Source organism: Danio aesculapii, chromosome 14 (assembly GCF_903798145.1).
Source record: "Danio aesculapii chromosome 14, fDanAes4.1, whole genome shotgun sequence".
Taxonomy (NCBI): domain Eukaryota; kingdom Metazoa; phylum Chordata; class Actinopteri; order Cypriniformes; family Danionidae; genus Danio; species Danio aesculapii.
The window spans coordinates 37,790,811-37,806,677 of NC_079448.1; the positions used below are offsets into that span (position 1 = coordinate 37,790,811).

General features: G+C 35.5%; 1 protein-coding gene across 1 annotated transcript in view; it reads left to right on the forward strand.

The window, feature by feature from the left end:
- glrbb (glycine receptor, beta b) overlaps nt 1–14,719 on the forward strand; it is a 44,204-nt gene extending 29,485 nt beyond the window's left edge. The window contains exons 9-10 of the mRNA XM_056472939.1: nt 2,842–3,128; nt 13,915–14,719. Coding sequence (XP_056328914.1) covers nt 2,842–3,128; nt 13,915–14,211 — 584 coding nt within the window. The 3' untranslated portion in view covers nt 14,212–14,719. The remainder of the gene's footprint in view (nt 1–2,841; nt 3,129–13,914) is intronic.
- Nucleotides 14,720–15,867: the final 1,148 nt, after the last annotated feature.

Here is a 15,867-nt window from a genome sequence, read left to right on the forward strand (position 1 = left end):
TGTTTACACTTGAACAACTAAATGAATGCTTTAGTCTATTTAACTGAATGTATTGTAATTATATGATGCTCGAATTACTCGATGCTGTAAAAACAACCTTGTGAAATTGAAAACAGTCACATTAAGCTTTCACCAGAACTTTATCTTAGGCTTTAAAACTCTAGCTGTGCATAGAGCCCATTGGAAAAGATGTAATTTTGATAAACTATTAATAAATAAATAATGAGGTATTTTTAAATTCATAATTTGATTTAATTATAACTAAACTATATTGTGACTATTTATTTAAACTATTTTAGTTAAGTAGATGATTTTTAATGAAAACATTTTTTTCATTTCATTTTCAGACTCATTTGTTTCACACAAACATATATTAGTTTGCTTAGACTTCATTTAAAAATGAATCGTTTTATTCAGGAAGGATGTTAAACTGATCAAAAGATTGTGAAGACATTTGTAATTTTGCTAATCATTATCTACAAAAGAGTATAAACTGTGTTCACAGTATTTTTAGAGGTGTGAACCTACACTGGTCTCAACGTTTGGTTTGGCTATGATTATCATGCCAATGATTCGGTTCAATTTGATATCTCGGTGCATTGACGATGCTTTCCATACACAATTTTATATTTTACATTATTATTCTTCACAGCACAGCAATTCTTGTCTTAAAATGTATAAATATATTTATATATTAATTTTGTATACAATTCTGTCCTTTAATGCAAACAGTCAGAATTGTACCTTTACAAACTCTAGTACATGCACAGAACAACATGAGCATTTATAGCAAATAAACAAACGTAAATATCCCGCTCGCTTTATGAGCCCTGACGAGCAAGTTCTTACTTACCTATGATTGGTCACGCACTCAACAGAAAGTGCTGCGATTGGCTCTTATGCCCTGGCGTTAAAAAATACAATTTATTTGGTAATTTAATAGATAACATAAATAATACTCGGTACAACTAATGTTAACAACATTTTATTGGTCACTATTCAAACAATTCTGATTAATCAAAGTAACTGGATAGATTTAAGCATTTGGCATATTATATTATAAAAGTAATTATATAAAAATCCCTTTCAATCGGTGTGTCTGCGGGGTCTTTAATTTTTTTTAAAAAGTCGATTAATCAATTTAGAGAAATTTAAGGCCCTTAAAAAGTACTAAAAAGTCTTAAATGCTGTTTTACAAGCTGTTCAATTTTGTATCATTTTTGATTATAGTTGTATGCTTAAGTTTGTCAGAATAGAGTGGAGGAACTACAGTATGATGTCACCTTGTAGGCTAATTGGCTGCTGGCATAAAACTGGTTCCCTCGAGAGTCTGGTAGTTTTTTTATGTGGAAAACATTTTGTTTTGCTTTACGGTTGTTGTAAAAGTTTTAAAACTGTATGTATAAATGTGCCTACATAGTATTATCATAAGACATATTTAAATAAATATATCGCTCGCATGTATACAGCCCGCTTACCTTAGTAAAATATGACAGAAATAAGGCGTGAGGGACAAGTCTATGCCTGCAAGTTCCATCATGGACACAGAACAAGATTCAATATTCTTTTGTTGTCACGAAATACAGCAAAAAGCAGCCCATACAGTCAAATATGTTATACATTTTAAGGAGTGTAAATATTGCAGTTATGATGGAGTTAAATGTGTTCAGATGAAGAAAAAAAATCACGTTAAAATGACAGTTAATATGTATGTATTTTTACACATTTATTCACGTTTGCATTACTGAGCAGAAAAGAGGATGCACTGGTAAGCAGTATCCCCATAATATCGTTTAATTAAAATAAATGATCAATTCTGTCTTGACAATTAATCTGTCTTGAGAGTCTTTACAAGTGAAGGCACACACAATATGAATTCCCAATTAGAAAAACACTACAAAAAATAAAATACTATTCATGAAAATACTTCAATAACAGACAAATCCAAATGCTCAACACAAGCGAGCTGCGTTCCAGACCAGTTCGATGACGTATAATGTCTCCGACACCGCCTGTAGTCCCATTTAGCAACTTGATAGCAACCATCTTTTTAAAGAAGCGTAACCGGTTTAAAAAAATCAAGAGTGTGATGTAAGCTATGTGCTTTATGTCGTAGAATAAAACGTGAAAGTATCTTGAGTTTATGTTAGCCACGGACCTTAATTAATTGATTTAACCGAAATCTAGTTTAAAAAAACCCATCGACTTTGGGACGAGGGAACTGGAATTGCTAAAATGCTAACTTGCTTCCTGGTTTTAGCACACAAATTGACATCATAGTTCCTCCACTCTATTTAATCAGCGAATATTGGGATGCTGTTATTTTACGAAATCGATCAAACCCTGCTAGATTTGACGTCACATGCTGCTTTGTTTACTGCAGTAACCAAGGCAACACCGTTATCTTTGCTGTTTTATAGGCGCCACCGACTGGATTAGGATTTATTCAGTATATATAATATACGTATCAGTTTAGGATTAGTTTCGTACAATAAGTATTTATTAAATATACTGTATAAATGTCGCCAATGTTACTGGCTGAAACCGAAAGTGCCGATGAGGTTTTAAAATGAATGGAAAGAGTCTTAAAAAGGGTCTTAAAAGGTATTGAATTTCATTCTCTGATTCCTTTATTTACATATATAAAAGTACATTTCTGATCATCATAATGTATGATAAGAGAACAAAAAAAATCCGAAAGTCACTTGCACTAATACATTTACAGATCCCTAAATATTATGTTTGCTTCAGTCTTATCTGTGGAAATGGCTTCAGATCAATATGTAAGCTCATCTCTCCTCAGCTGATTTGTTGTAATGAGTGCTCTGTCTCTGTCTGCAGGGATTCTGTCAGTGCTCTCGCTCTCCTCTGAGTGCACGTCTCTGGCCTCTGAACTGCCCAAAGTCTCCTACGTAAAGGCCATTGACATCTGGCTGATTGCCTGTCTGCTCTTTGGCTTCGCCTCTCTGGTGGAGTACGCTGTGGTTCAGGTGATGCTCAACAGCCCTAAACGGTTGGAGGCGGAGAGAGCAAAGATCGCCACCAAGGAGAAGGCAGAGGGAAAGACCCCTGCTAAAAACACCATCAACGGCATGGGAAGCACCCCTATACACGTCAGCACACTCCAGGTCAGATACCAGCAAAATCTCTCTGTTTTGATGAATTGACTATACTCTACTGCTGACATGCACTGCAGAATTATAGTTCACAAACTCCAAATGAGTGATCCCAATATTTTCTGAGTTAAAATAACACTTTTAAGAGAGTTACTCCTACAAGACTCTAAATGAGTTATATTTACACTGTATCGAGTTAAAAAAATAACTCTGGGGTACACTACTGGAGTTGTTTGTTCCTTGACTCAAGTGTAAAGTGTGAAAATGTAACACTTTAACAGAGTGAATTTATACATTTTTTTAACTCTAGTGTACCTAGTAAACATTACAATACTCTTGAGGAGTAAAAAAAAAAACTTTATGGAAAAATGATGTAAAAATATCACAATTACAATTATGTAACCATTAACCATAGTTTATAATAATAATAATAGGAGTAATAATAATAGATATTAGCAGGGCTTGACATTAACTTGTTTTGCTCACCAGCCACTGTAGCTAGTAGATTTACAACATTACTAGCCACACGCCATTTTCACTAGCCACAATTTTGTTGTTGGGAATCTATATTTGGTATGCATGAATTTGACTTTGACATGCCATTTGATTTACTTGATTGCTTGATTTAAATCTTGTGTTATGTCCACATGCCTACACGTTCATTTCACTTTTTTGTGTGTTGTGTATGAGCTTGCTCAATGTGATTGAACAAATGGGTTATGGTTTCGTAGTGTCACATTGAATTAGATTTTTATTCCACATGACTTTTCAGGGCTCTGACCACACCAAAACAAAAACAAAAAAACACACACACATATATATATATATATAACTGTAAGCAAAAGAAAGCAGTTGAAAAACTGATTTTTGTCCAGTCTATTTTAAAGAGAACCGATCTCACCAGTTGAATTTCCAGATACCGCACAAGGCAACGGGAGCGTGCACACTTTTTTAAACAATTGCATGCATCACATCAGCTGTGCGCGCGAGTGATCATCCTCGCAAGCCTGGTGTCATGATCACCAGCAATCTAACCTTCATAGATCGCAGGAGAACATTCACAATTGCATGGACTACAAGTTCCAGTCATGCAACACACACACCTGCACCAAGTCTCCATTGATTACACTCCCACAGCTTATGCTGCTCATGGACTGATTACACACACATACAGTTGAAGTCAGAATTATTAGCCCCCCTTCAAATCTTTTTTTCTTTTTTAAATATTTCCCAAAGGATGTTTAACAGAGCAAGGGAATTTTCACAGTATGTCTGATAATATTTTTTTCTTCTGGAGAAAGTCTCATTTGTTTTATTTCGGCTAGAATAAAAGCAGATTTAATTTTTTTTTAAACCATTTTAAGCTCAAAATTATTAGCCCCTTTAAGCAATTTTTTTCGATACTCTACAGAACAAACCATCGTTATACAATAACTTGCCTAATTACCCTAACCTGCCTAGTTAACTTAATTAACCTAGTTAAGCCTTTAAATGTCACTTTAAGCTGTATAGAAGTGTCTTGAAAAATATCTAGTCAAGTATTATTTACTGTCATCGTGGCAAAGATAAAATAAATCAGTTATTAGAAATGAGTTATTAAAACTATTATGTTTAGAAATGTGTTGAAAAAAATCTCTCCGTTAAACAGAAATTGGGGGAAAAAACTGGGGGGCTAATAATTCAGGGGGGCTAATAATTCTGACTTCAACTTTATATGTGGCTCACTTTGACACTCTCATTGCTGAGTCTTGTAATACTGTTTGTGAACATTACGATGCGGTTTCCTGCCTTGCTTTGCAGTGTTTTCGACCCTCGCCTTGTTTGTTTGTTTATGTTGTCTGCTTCCTGCCTTTTGACCATCTGCCTGTTTTATGACCATGACTCTGAATTGCCTGTATACATCTGTCTGCCCCTGTGTTGACCGTTGCTTACCTGACCATCTTTGTTTAATAAACCTGCGTTTGGATCCGCACCTCCTTTGTCCAGCGACACTTCACATTACACCTGGTTTCGGTATTGACCCGTTTTCTTTTGCTCGCGTGAACACAATTATTTTTGTTGTGCTGCTTCTTGAGTCTAAGATCACATTTGCACACATGTTGGGCCATCCTTATTGTCGAAACCTGCTTTTAAAAAAACTACTTTTTAGAAAAAAAAATTTCAAGCAGCCAAAGTGGCTAGTGGGAGTGGCTGTCTAACTGGCGCCACAACTGAAATCTACCCGCATTTAGTGGGTTGGCGGGTGTTAACATCAAGCCCTGGATATTGGATATATCGAATAGATGTGTAGATATAGTCATAGTACTTTGATAGCACTAACATTTTTGAACATGGCACTGACATTTATTGGTTCTTCTTAGGAATTCCTGTTTTTACTATTATTATTTTATTTTTCCACTTTAATTCAAATGAATTAAAATGAATATTTTTGGCAAATATCGAATTCTCCTGTTCAAAATATTAAAATAATAAAATATTAGAGGTAATAAAATATACATATTTAACATATATATATTTCACAATTTTTAATTTGTTCAAGTATTAACAAAAATGCACTATTGTTTTCAACATAAATAAGAAATGTTTCTTGGAGAGAAAATCAATGTAAGAGAATTATTTCTGAAAGATCACACTGAAGACTGAATAATGGTGCCTATAACCTTGTCTTTACAGAAATAAATGATATTTTACAAAGTAGATTACTACAGAAAACAGTTCATTTAAATGGTGGTGATATTACTGTTTTATCCATTCTGTAACTGAATATTAAATTTATTATAAACCAGTTTCCGTTAATTTATATTATTGTATTTTTGATAAAAACACAGCTTTGATGAGCATAAGAGATTACTTTTAAAAACATTTTATATAATGTAAATAATGTATATATGAACATTAATATTAATGCATTGATATAAAAATAAAGCTATTATCTACATGTGTTCATTACTGAAACAATGTGTAATTATTTTATTTTAATTATATAATTTAATATACATTTTATTTTATTTTATTTTATACAATATTCTGAATTGAATATTAAATACAGACTTGACACAAACTGTAAACAGTACACATTACTGAAAGATGAGCAGCACATGTGGATGCAGATTATGCTTAGCTGTGTGATTTTAGCTTTTTAAAGATATGCATTTTTTTTAAATCACTTTCATTGTATTCCGTCCCTGCAGTTATATAATGTAAAATCATGCGCCGCTAATGTCAGGTCTGCATGCAGAAGTGTAGGTGGGATAATCACAGTACTTCATGTTCTTCAGAAAACAGACAGTTTTATAGCAACAATTGGAAAAGGAGCTTGAAGGCAGGGATAGTCTGACAGACAGGAGAAATAGGCTGAATAATGTGCTCTCCTCAAGTCTATTATAAGCTTTAAATTGGCCCCAGAGGGAGGCTTTAGGATGCGCTGTGTTTTCTACCACTGTCACACATTTACTTACAGACCGGACCCTCGACAGCTACCAGATGAAAATATGACCCCAAATTAACCCACATGCTCTTTGAACAGCCACTGAAAGTTACTGACCTCCATAAAAACCCCATTCATTGCTTTCAATTAGAGCAGTTTGGGAGCATCCCAAAGCTTGTTTTCTTCAGACACGGTGAATGCCTTTGAGCAGACACTATTTATCAGCAGAGATACTCTCTTTTTTGCCTTTTATGCTAAGATAATATACAGTTGAAGTCAAAATTATTAGCCCTCCTGTTTTTTTTTTTCTTTTTCAAAAAAATCCCAATTTACATTAAACAGAGCAATGAATTTTTCACAGTGTTTCCTATAATATTTTTATTTCTTCTGAAAAAAGTCTTATTTGTTTTATTTCGGCTAGAATAAAAGCAGTTTTAATTTTTTTTAAACCATTTTAAAGTCAAAATTATTAATCCTCTTAAGCAATTTTTTTTCTCTATTGTCTATAAAATAAACCATCGTTATACAATGATTTGTCTAATTACCCTAACTCACTTTGTTAACATAATTAACCTAGTTAAGCCTTTAAATTGCACTTTAAGCTGAATACTATTATCTTGAAATATATCTAGTGTAATATTATTTACTGTCATCATGACAAAGATAAAATAAATCAGTTATTAGAAATTAGTTATTAAAACTATTATGTTCAAAAATATGTTGAAATAATTTTCCTTCCCTTAAGCAGAAACTGTGGAAAAAATATACAGGGGGCTAATAATTCTGGAGGGCTAATGATTCTGACATCAACTGTATTGCAAGGAAGTGAAGCTCTATAATATGTTGGCGCATTGCCCACAAGTCTATTGGCACAAACAGGCTGTATTTCATTTAAATATATTTATAAGGCATATTTACTTTCTTTTGAGTAGTTTGTATTTTGATGAATTAAGCTATAATCAGATGTATTTTTAATTAAATACTCAGAGTATTCCATTTTTTTTATTTCTCCTGACAGTAGCTGCCAAATATCTGCATTTATAAAAAAATTTTTAGCAGCACTTGTTTTTAAAGTAGTCAATGTTTGTTGAGTCTAATGAGTTGATGTAATCTGCACAGATTTAGCACACAAAATCAACTCTGGAGTCAATATGAATATTAAATATCGCCAAATGGGGTATATGAACACAGACTTTTAATTTCAGTCAGCCAGCCCCAGGGCTAGGCCTGTCACGAAATCTCTTTTTTTGTTGTACGATATATTGGATCAAAATATGCGATGAACGATATTATTGTCATTTTAAGACCATTTTATGCCAGTCATCATATAATGCCAATATAATATAATCACAATGCAAGTACACTCTTCCAAAGAACACATCATATTTTATTCTTAAGAATATTTCATTTAATTAAACTCATTTTAACAATTTTATAATCAGGCATTGGAATCAGAATGTGAAAACGCATATCCTAAATAAATAATAAAAAATGTTAGCAAGAAAGTGAAAGGTAAAAAGCAGCAGAGGCTACAATATCTGCTGCCAGATATATTTTCAGCTGTAAGACACCCACATGAAAATATACTATAGTAATTTATAATAAATACTATAGTGTTTTTTAACCATACTGACACTGACACCTCCAATAGAGATAGAGATGTTGCGCAATCAGATAAAATGTTGCTAGAATTGTTATGTATGGGCGATATATATTGCATCACCAAAAAAGATTGAGGTTATGTCGATTTGTTGGGTGTTCAGTCGATATATTGATTATTGTGACAGGCCTTCCCAGGGCTTCCATTGAATTGTCAAACAAAATCACTGCAATTAAGATCTGATTTCTTTAAAAAACAGTGATCTTCACTGCCTGGTTTGGATATAATATAAAGTGGGTATCAGACCAAACAAAAAGCACTGCATTCAATTATATTTTTCTGCGCCATGTCTTTAAAATATGGAAATAAATGTTACTGCATTATTTTCAATGGAGTTTCTGCACTAGCCTGCCGCTAATGACAACACCTGCATTTAAATGGTCATTTGTCTGCTTTAACAACCAAATTAATGCTTTAATCTATTTAACTGATTATATTTGAATGACATCACAACATCAATGCTCTAAAAGGAACCGTATGAAAGTGAAAATAGTCACATAAAGCTCTTACCGGAAGTTTATCATTGGCTGAAAAACACTAGCTGTGCAAATACCTCTTTACTGAGAACCTGTGCTATTCTAGCTTCAGCACAACTGTCTCTAAGCAACACATAAAGCCGCTGTGGTTTGTTTGCTTTAAAGGAAGCTACTCTCAGTGTAAAATGCAAAGAACCACATACAGTAGCAACAAATAAGCCAATCCTGCAGTTTTTAGCAGACCTTATTTTATCCTGTCTGTTTGTACTTTCTATGAGCCCACTGGTTTGTTTTTTTCAAAGCAGTGTTTGATTCTGCCTCAGACAGCTTGCAGTGCCATATGAATTTAACTTCAGCTTTATGCTGTAAAGCTACTCTCATAAAAAATGATTCATTGGATTTACTAATTCATTTTCCTTCAGCTTTAGTCCCTTATTTATCAGGGGTTGTCACAGCGGAATGAACCATCAACTATTCCAGCATTTGTTTTACGCAACGGATGTCCTTCTAGCTGCAACCCAGTACTGGGAAACACCAATACACTGTCACATTCACACATACACTAAGGCCAATTTAGTTTATTCAATTCACTTTGTAGTTTTAAATATACACTCACCGGCCACTTTATTAGGTACACCTGTCCAACTGCTCATTAACGTAAATTTCTAATCAGCCAATCACATGGCAGCAACTCAGTGCATTTAGGCATGTAGACATGGTCAAGACGTAATCTGCTGCAGTTCAAACCGAGCATCAGAATGGAGAAGAAAAGTGATTTTAAGTGACTTAAACGTGGCATGGTTGTTGGTGCCAGACAGGCTGGTCTGAGTATTTCAGAAATTGCTGATCTACTGGGATTTTCACACACATCAATCTCTATGGTTTACAAAGAATGGTCCGAAAAAGAAAAAATATTCAGTGAGTGGCAGTTCTGTGGGTGCAAATGCCTTGTTGATGCAGGAGGTCAGAGGAGAATGGCCAGCCTAGTTCGAGTTAACTCAAATAACCTCTCATTACAATCGAGGTATGCAAAAGAGCATCTCTGAATGCACAACACATTGAACCTTGAGGCAGATGGGCTACAGCAGCAGAAGACCACTCTGGGTACCACTTCTGTCAGCTAATAACAGGAAACTGAGGCTACAGTTATGTCATAAAGCGTGAATCATCTCAGACTGGTTTCTTGAACATAATAATGAGTTCACTTTACTCAAATGGCTTCCACAGTCACCAGATCTCAATCCAATATAGCACCTTTGGGATGTGGTGGAACGGGAGATTCGCTTCATAGATGTGCAGCCGACAAATCTGCAGCAACTGCAAGATGCTATTATGTCAATATGGAGCAAAATCTCTGAGGAATATTTCCAGTACCTTGTTGAATCTATGCCACGAAGGATTTAAAACAGTTCTGAAGGCAAAAGGGGTCCAACCCAGTACTAGTAAGACGTACCTAATAAAGTGTATACTGATTTTAGTTATATTTACTATGAGGGAAACCAGAGCACCCGGAGGAACCCCATGCGAACATAAGGAGAATAGGCAAACTCCACACAGAAATGCCAACTGGTCCAGCCGGGGCTCGAACCAGTGAACTTCTTGCTGTGAGGTGACAGTCCTAACCACTGAGCCACCATGCCGCCCTGGTTTTACAAATAAATAAAAAAATAAAATAAAAATAACTGGTTGCACAATTGCAAAAAAATGTACAATTATTTTTAAAAAATGCTTGTGTTGGAGAAAATGCATGTAAATGCAGTCAGTTACTTAAGTGACCATAAACAGCCAAGAAATTAAAATCAAGAGTATACACTCAACAAAATGACTGTTTTAAAGACTAAAATGACTAAAAACCACTTATTTAAAGTGAGCTGAAAACAAGCTTGAGTTTTTGGGGATAACTTGATTGTTTTATGTTCAATCTACTTACATTTGTAAAAACTAATAAATTAACTTAATTCCTTTATGTTGTCCCAACACAAATCAATTTTGTGGAACCCAGCATTTTTTACAGTGTCCTGTATGATTTGTGCATTTATTTTAAAGTGACAGCAGCCTACAACCCATTTTAAAATGACTTGTATTTTTCATTTTTGACCTATTTTGTGTCCATATATGTCTACAAGCAAGATTCCAAAGCTCAAATACTGTATTTGACAAGCAGTTTGCTAAATCTCACACACTAGAAAAGACATCAAGCTGTTTGAGGATTTAAGTGTTGTGTGCCCAGTGGGAAGTGGTGCAGTCCAGCACGGCATGGCTTCTGCCCCTTTCCACACATCCAGAACTAATACAACAGACAAGCTGGCATTAGAGCATCAGACATCACTTACTGAGACATCCCTCTGCTCTGTTAGTCAGAGAGAAAGAGAAACAGACAGTGCGATGTCACATCACTTCTTAATGCTTGTCTTGCCCAGTTCTATTTTTAAGCAAGGTAGGTGTTCCTTCACACCACTTCTGCTTTCGTCCTGTTGTTCCATGTGTTGGAGGGCGATGCTTCAGTGCTTCTGCCCTGTCAGGGCTTCAGGAAGAGCCAGAAATAATTGGCTGTCCTCAAGCTCTCCCTTTTTCCCAGCAGCTGAGTGTGTCGATAGTGAAAGAAGGGTTTGTGCCTTTACATGAGGGACAAAAGTCTGAGGGAAACGTTTAATCAGATTTGGTTGGAGTTGTCCATGTCTGATGCCCGAGTGAGTATCATAATGCATAAATGATCCGCCTGCCAGCTAGCGTTTGTTCATTTCCTAATTATACAAATGAAAATACCTAAGTGTGAAATTAAAGAGATAGTTCTGTCAAAAATGATCCAAAATTCACGCTTACACTGTTCATAACGAGTACGATTTTCTTTAGGGCAGTCAGTGTTATTGCAGTAGGGAAATACTGTTGTAGTATTGTAGCTTTTATTTTTATATTTATATGTATTTTTTCGGGAAGCAAGGTTGCGCAGTGGGTAGCATCATCGCCTCACAGCAAGAAGGTCGCTGGTTCGAGCCTCGGCTGGGTCAGTTGGCATTTCTGTGTGGAGTTTGCATGTTCTCCTCGTGTTGGTGTGGGTTTCCTCCGGGTGCTCCGGTTTCCCCCACAAGTCCAAAAACATGTGGTATAGGTGAATTTGGTTAGCAACTGTAAGTTATCCGTTGTGTATGTGTGTGAATGGGTGTTTATGGATGTTTCCTAGTAATAGGTTGCAGCTGAAAGGGCATCCGCTGCGTAAAACATGTGCTGGATAAGTTGGTGGTTCATTCCGCTGTGGCGACCCCAGATTAATAAAGGGATTAAGCCGAAAATAAAATGAATGAATGTGTATTTTCTATATACAGTTGGGGAACTAAGCATTAAACATGCCACCATTTTTCTCAGAAAAAATAGTTCTAAAGGTGCTGTTGACTTGAAATTTTAACCAGATGTTGGTAATCAACAAATAAATCCATACATACAACATATGTTTAGTTTTAGATTTCCCTTTTAAAGCAACAGTTAATAAAAATAAAAATAGATGTAATAAAATAACTTACAGTACTTATTTGTTTGTTTTCTTTCTTTATTATTATTTAATTTTTTTTTGTATTTAACATGTATATATTACACAGACACACATATCTATAGCTATTTTGTGGGGACTTCCTATTAGTGTTGTCACGATACTAAATTTCGGTACCAATCCATACTGTAATTTTAAAAACGATTAGTACTAGTTTCGTGACAACACTACTTCCTATAGACATTATTATGTTTATACTGTACAGACTACCTAACAAATGTCTTGTCGTCAACCCCAGTTGTAAGAGCAACAAATAATAACTTCTAGTTGATCATTTGAAAAAGTGGCAGAAAGTGGATTTTTCCACTGAATCATCTGTTGAACTGCATCCCAATCATCATAAATACTGCAGAAGACCTAGTGGAACCCACATGAACCCAAGATTCTCATAGAACTCAGTCAAGCTTGGTGAAGGAAAAATCTTAGTTTGGGGTTACATTCATTATAGGGCCATGCAAAAGATCTGCAGAGTGAATTGCAACATCAACAGCCTGAGGTATCAAGACATTTGTGCTGCCCATTACATTACAAACCACAGGAGAGGGCAAATTCTTCAGCAGGATAGCGCTCCTTCTCATCAAAGTCTCCACATCAAAGTTCCTGAAAGCAAAAACAGTCAAGGTGCTCAAGGATTGGCCAGCCCAGTCTCCAGACATAAACATTATTGAGCATATTTTGGGTAAGACGAAGAAGTCATTGAAGATGAAACCCAAGAATCTTGATGAACTCTGGGAGTTCTGCTAGAACGCTTTCTTTGCCATTCCAGGTGACTTTATTAATAAGTTATTTGCGTCATTGCAGAGATGTATGGATGCAGTTCTCCAAGTTCATGGGAGTCATACACAATATTAATTCTTTTTCCACTCCACCATGACTTTATATTCTATACTGTACATTATTTCTGTTAAGTGACAAGACTTTTGTCTAAGCAAAGTCTGACCTTACTGTCCTAATTAAATAATTTAAAAATTAAGGCACGATCGTATTTTATTTTGGTAAAATAGGTGTAATCTAGAGGTCTTTCATATAAAGCACTTCTGATACCAAATGATCAACTAGAAGTCAAGTTATTATTTTTTGTTCCTAAAACTTGGATTGGTGACAAGACTTTTGTCAGGTAGTGTATATTCTATCACTAAACTTTGACAGGAAACAATCTGATTTTGACAGAAAAAAGCAAGAAAGCAAACAAACAAACAAACAAACAAACAAACAAACAAAAAACTAAAATTTAAAATACTTCATCTTGTATGATTTATGAGCTGTTGTCCTCAACAATGTCCCCACATGGTCAAAATTGACTACGATTGCTATACTATGTTTTAAAAATATTCTGAACTCATGTCCTTTTAAACAAGTATGGTTTTCTTTCTTAAATAAAACGCAAGGAAAGCCTAGAAAGTCTAGACTGTTTTGTCTTTTGTCTGGTCACCATTCACCTTCAGTGAACAGAAGAGACAGCTTTGGGAATTATTAAACACAACTCCTTTTGTTTTTCGCCCAAGAAAGTCAATCTTGCAGGTTTAGAATGACACGAGAGTGAGGAAATGCTGACAGAATTTTATATTTGCTGAAATATCCCTTTAATGTTTCAGAGAGAGGGGAAAAAAACAGTCCAGATGTTGCAGAGATCTGACATGTTTTCTCTCTATTCATCTTATTCTCACTCTCTTCCTCTTTATCTCTCTCAGGTGACAGAGACAAGGTGCAAAAAGGTATGCACCTCCAAGTCGGATTTGCGCACCAATGACTTCAGCATCGTAGGTTCTCTGCCTCGAGACTTTGAACTCTCAAACTTTGACTGCTACGGAAAACCCATTGAAGTCGGCAGTGCTTTCAGTAAATCGCAAGCCAAGAACAACAAGAAGCCACCACCTCCTAAACCTGTCATCCCTTCAGCAGCCAAACGCATAGATCTGTATGCCCGTGCCCTCTTTCCTTTCTCCTTCCTTTTCTTTAATGTCATTTACTGGTCTGTGTATTTGTGATTGTGTAAAGATCATCCTGCTTTGATCCAACTCACTTTTCCCTCATTCCAATCGTCTCGGTCTATATATTGTACCTCTGACATCAAATGGAGCAGGTTATGCCATGGTACAGAACCAAACTTTGGGATGAAATAGAATTGCTAAATGGAAGACATATTTTACAATTTATAGATCGATGGCATTGCTTAAAATGATTCATTTTCTGCTACTATATATTTAATTTATGCACAAACCCGAGAGTTATTATCTTGCATGTGGAAATGGAATATATGAATATTAATATATTGTATTTAAATTATATTATAGTATTTTTGACCTAAAGATCAGCTGTTGAGATGATGCTGAAACATTTATACTGATAACCACTGCCGTGAGAACTGTCTTTTGATGATGATCTTACTAATACAAGCATTCCAGAGATTACAAACAAGTGTAAAAAGCAGAGTAAATAAAGCATCTTCTGTTCTTGTGAATCAAACATCAATAAATGGCCCAATGGCTCAGCTGACTTCATGGTCTTTGACTGTTTTTCTTTTCTTCTTCGAATACCTCACTTAGGCTAATCATGTTCATTCATTCATTTTGCTTTGGCTTACAGTATTCCCTTATTTATCAAGGGTCGCCACAGCGGAATGAACCGCCAACTTATCCAGCATATGTTTCACACAGTGGATGCCCTTCCAGCCACATCCCTGATTTGGGAAACATCAATACACTATCACATTCAAACATACACTACTGCCAATTTAGTTCATCCAATTTACCTACTGTATAGCGCATGTCTTTGGACTGAGGGGGAAATCGGAGCACCACTGTGCCACCTGCTAAACATGTTCACTAATATAATAATATAAATGTATAAATAACATTGTTGGCAGTGCTGGGTGGATTGCCATGAATACAAATTGCACAATGAAACTGTAACTAACATAATCTAGATGACATATTTTATATAATGCAATATGACTAAATTGTGGATGGCTTTTAGCTTTACTTTTCGCCCCATGTTGGAAGATCTCTGTATTATATGAACAACAGTCTGAGATATTTTTGTCAAGATTTTTAGAATCCAAAATCGGCAAAGATACTGCTACAGTATATACTGTATGATGGAGCATTTCACAACTCATAATATGCAACCATGTTAGATTAGTTACTCCCAGGGCTGTTTATATCGACGATGATATTTAGCCGCACCATATTGGTGTTTCATAACATCTCATTTTTACGAGGTGGGTCATTAGCCCAATGCTCAACCGTCAACCTTGAGGACCAGGACATACACTATAGACAATTTAGCTTACACAATTCATCTATAGCGCATTTCACAAGTTCACACTCACAGATATTTGACTGAGTAGAATATGCATATTTGGCGTGCTGTCCGGGAAGAGGGCTCTGAACTCAGGAAGACACCCTAACTCGTGTTATTCCCCTCATCAGTATAAAGAGAAATAGGGTCCGAGCGCAGAGTCTAACCCGGCTCCAGAAACGCTCCTCCCCCAGATTTAAATAGGTATCTGGTTTAAAAGTGTGGAGTTGGGGTGGTGGAGGGACGCTAAAGTCAAGAGAAGACGGAGGTATGACGTGTTGGACTATTTATAGCAGTTTGCTCTTGAGCTGATTGGATAATAGAATGATTGTGTGCATGATGAA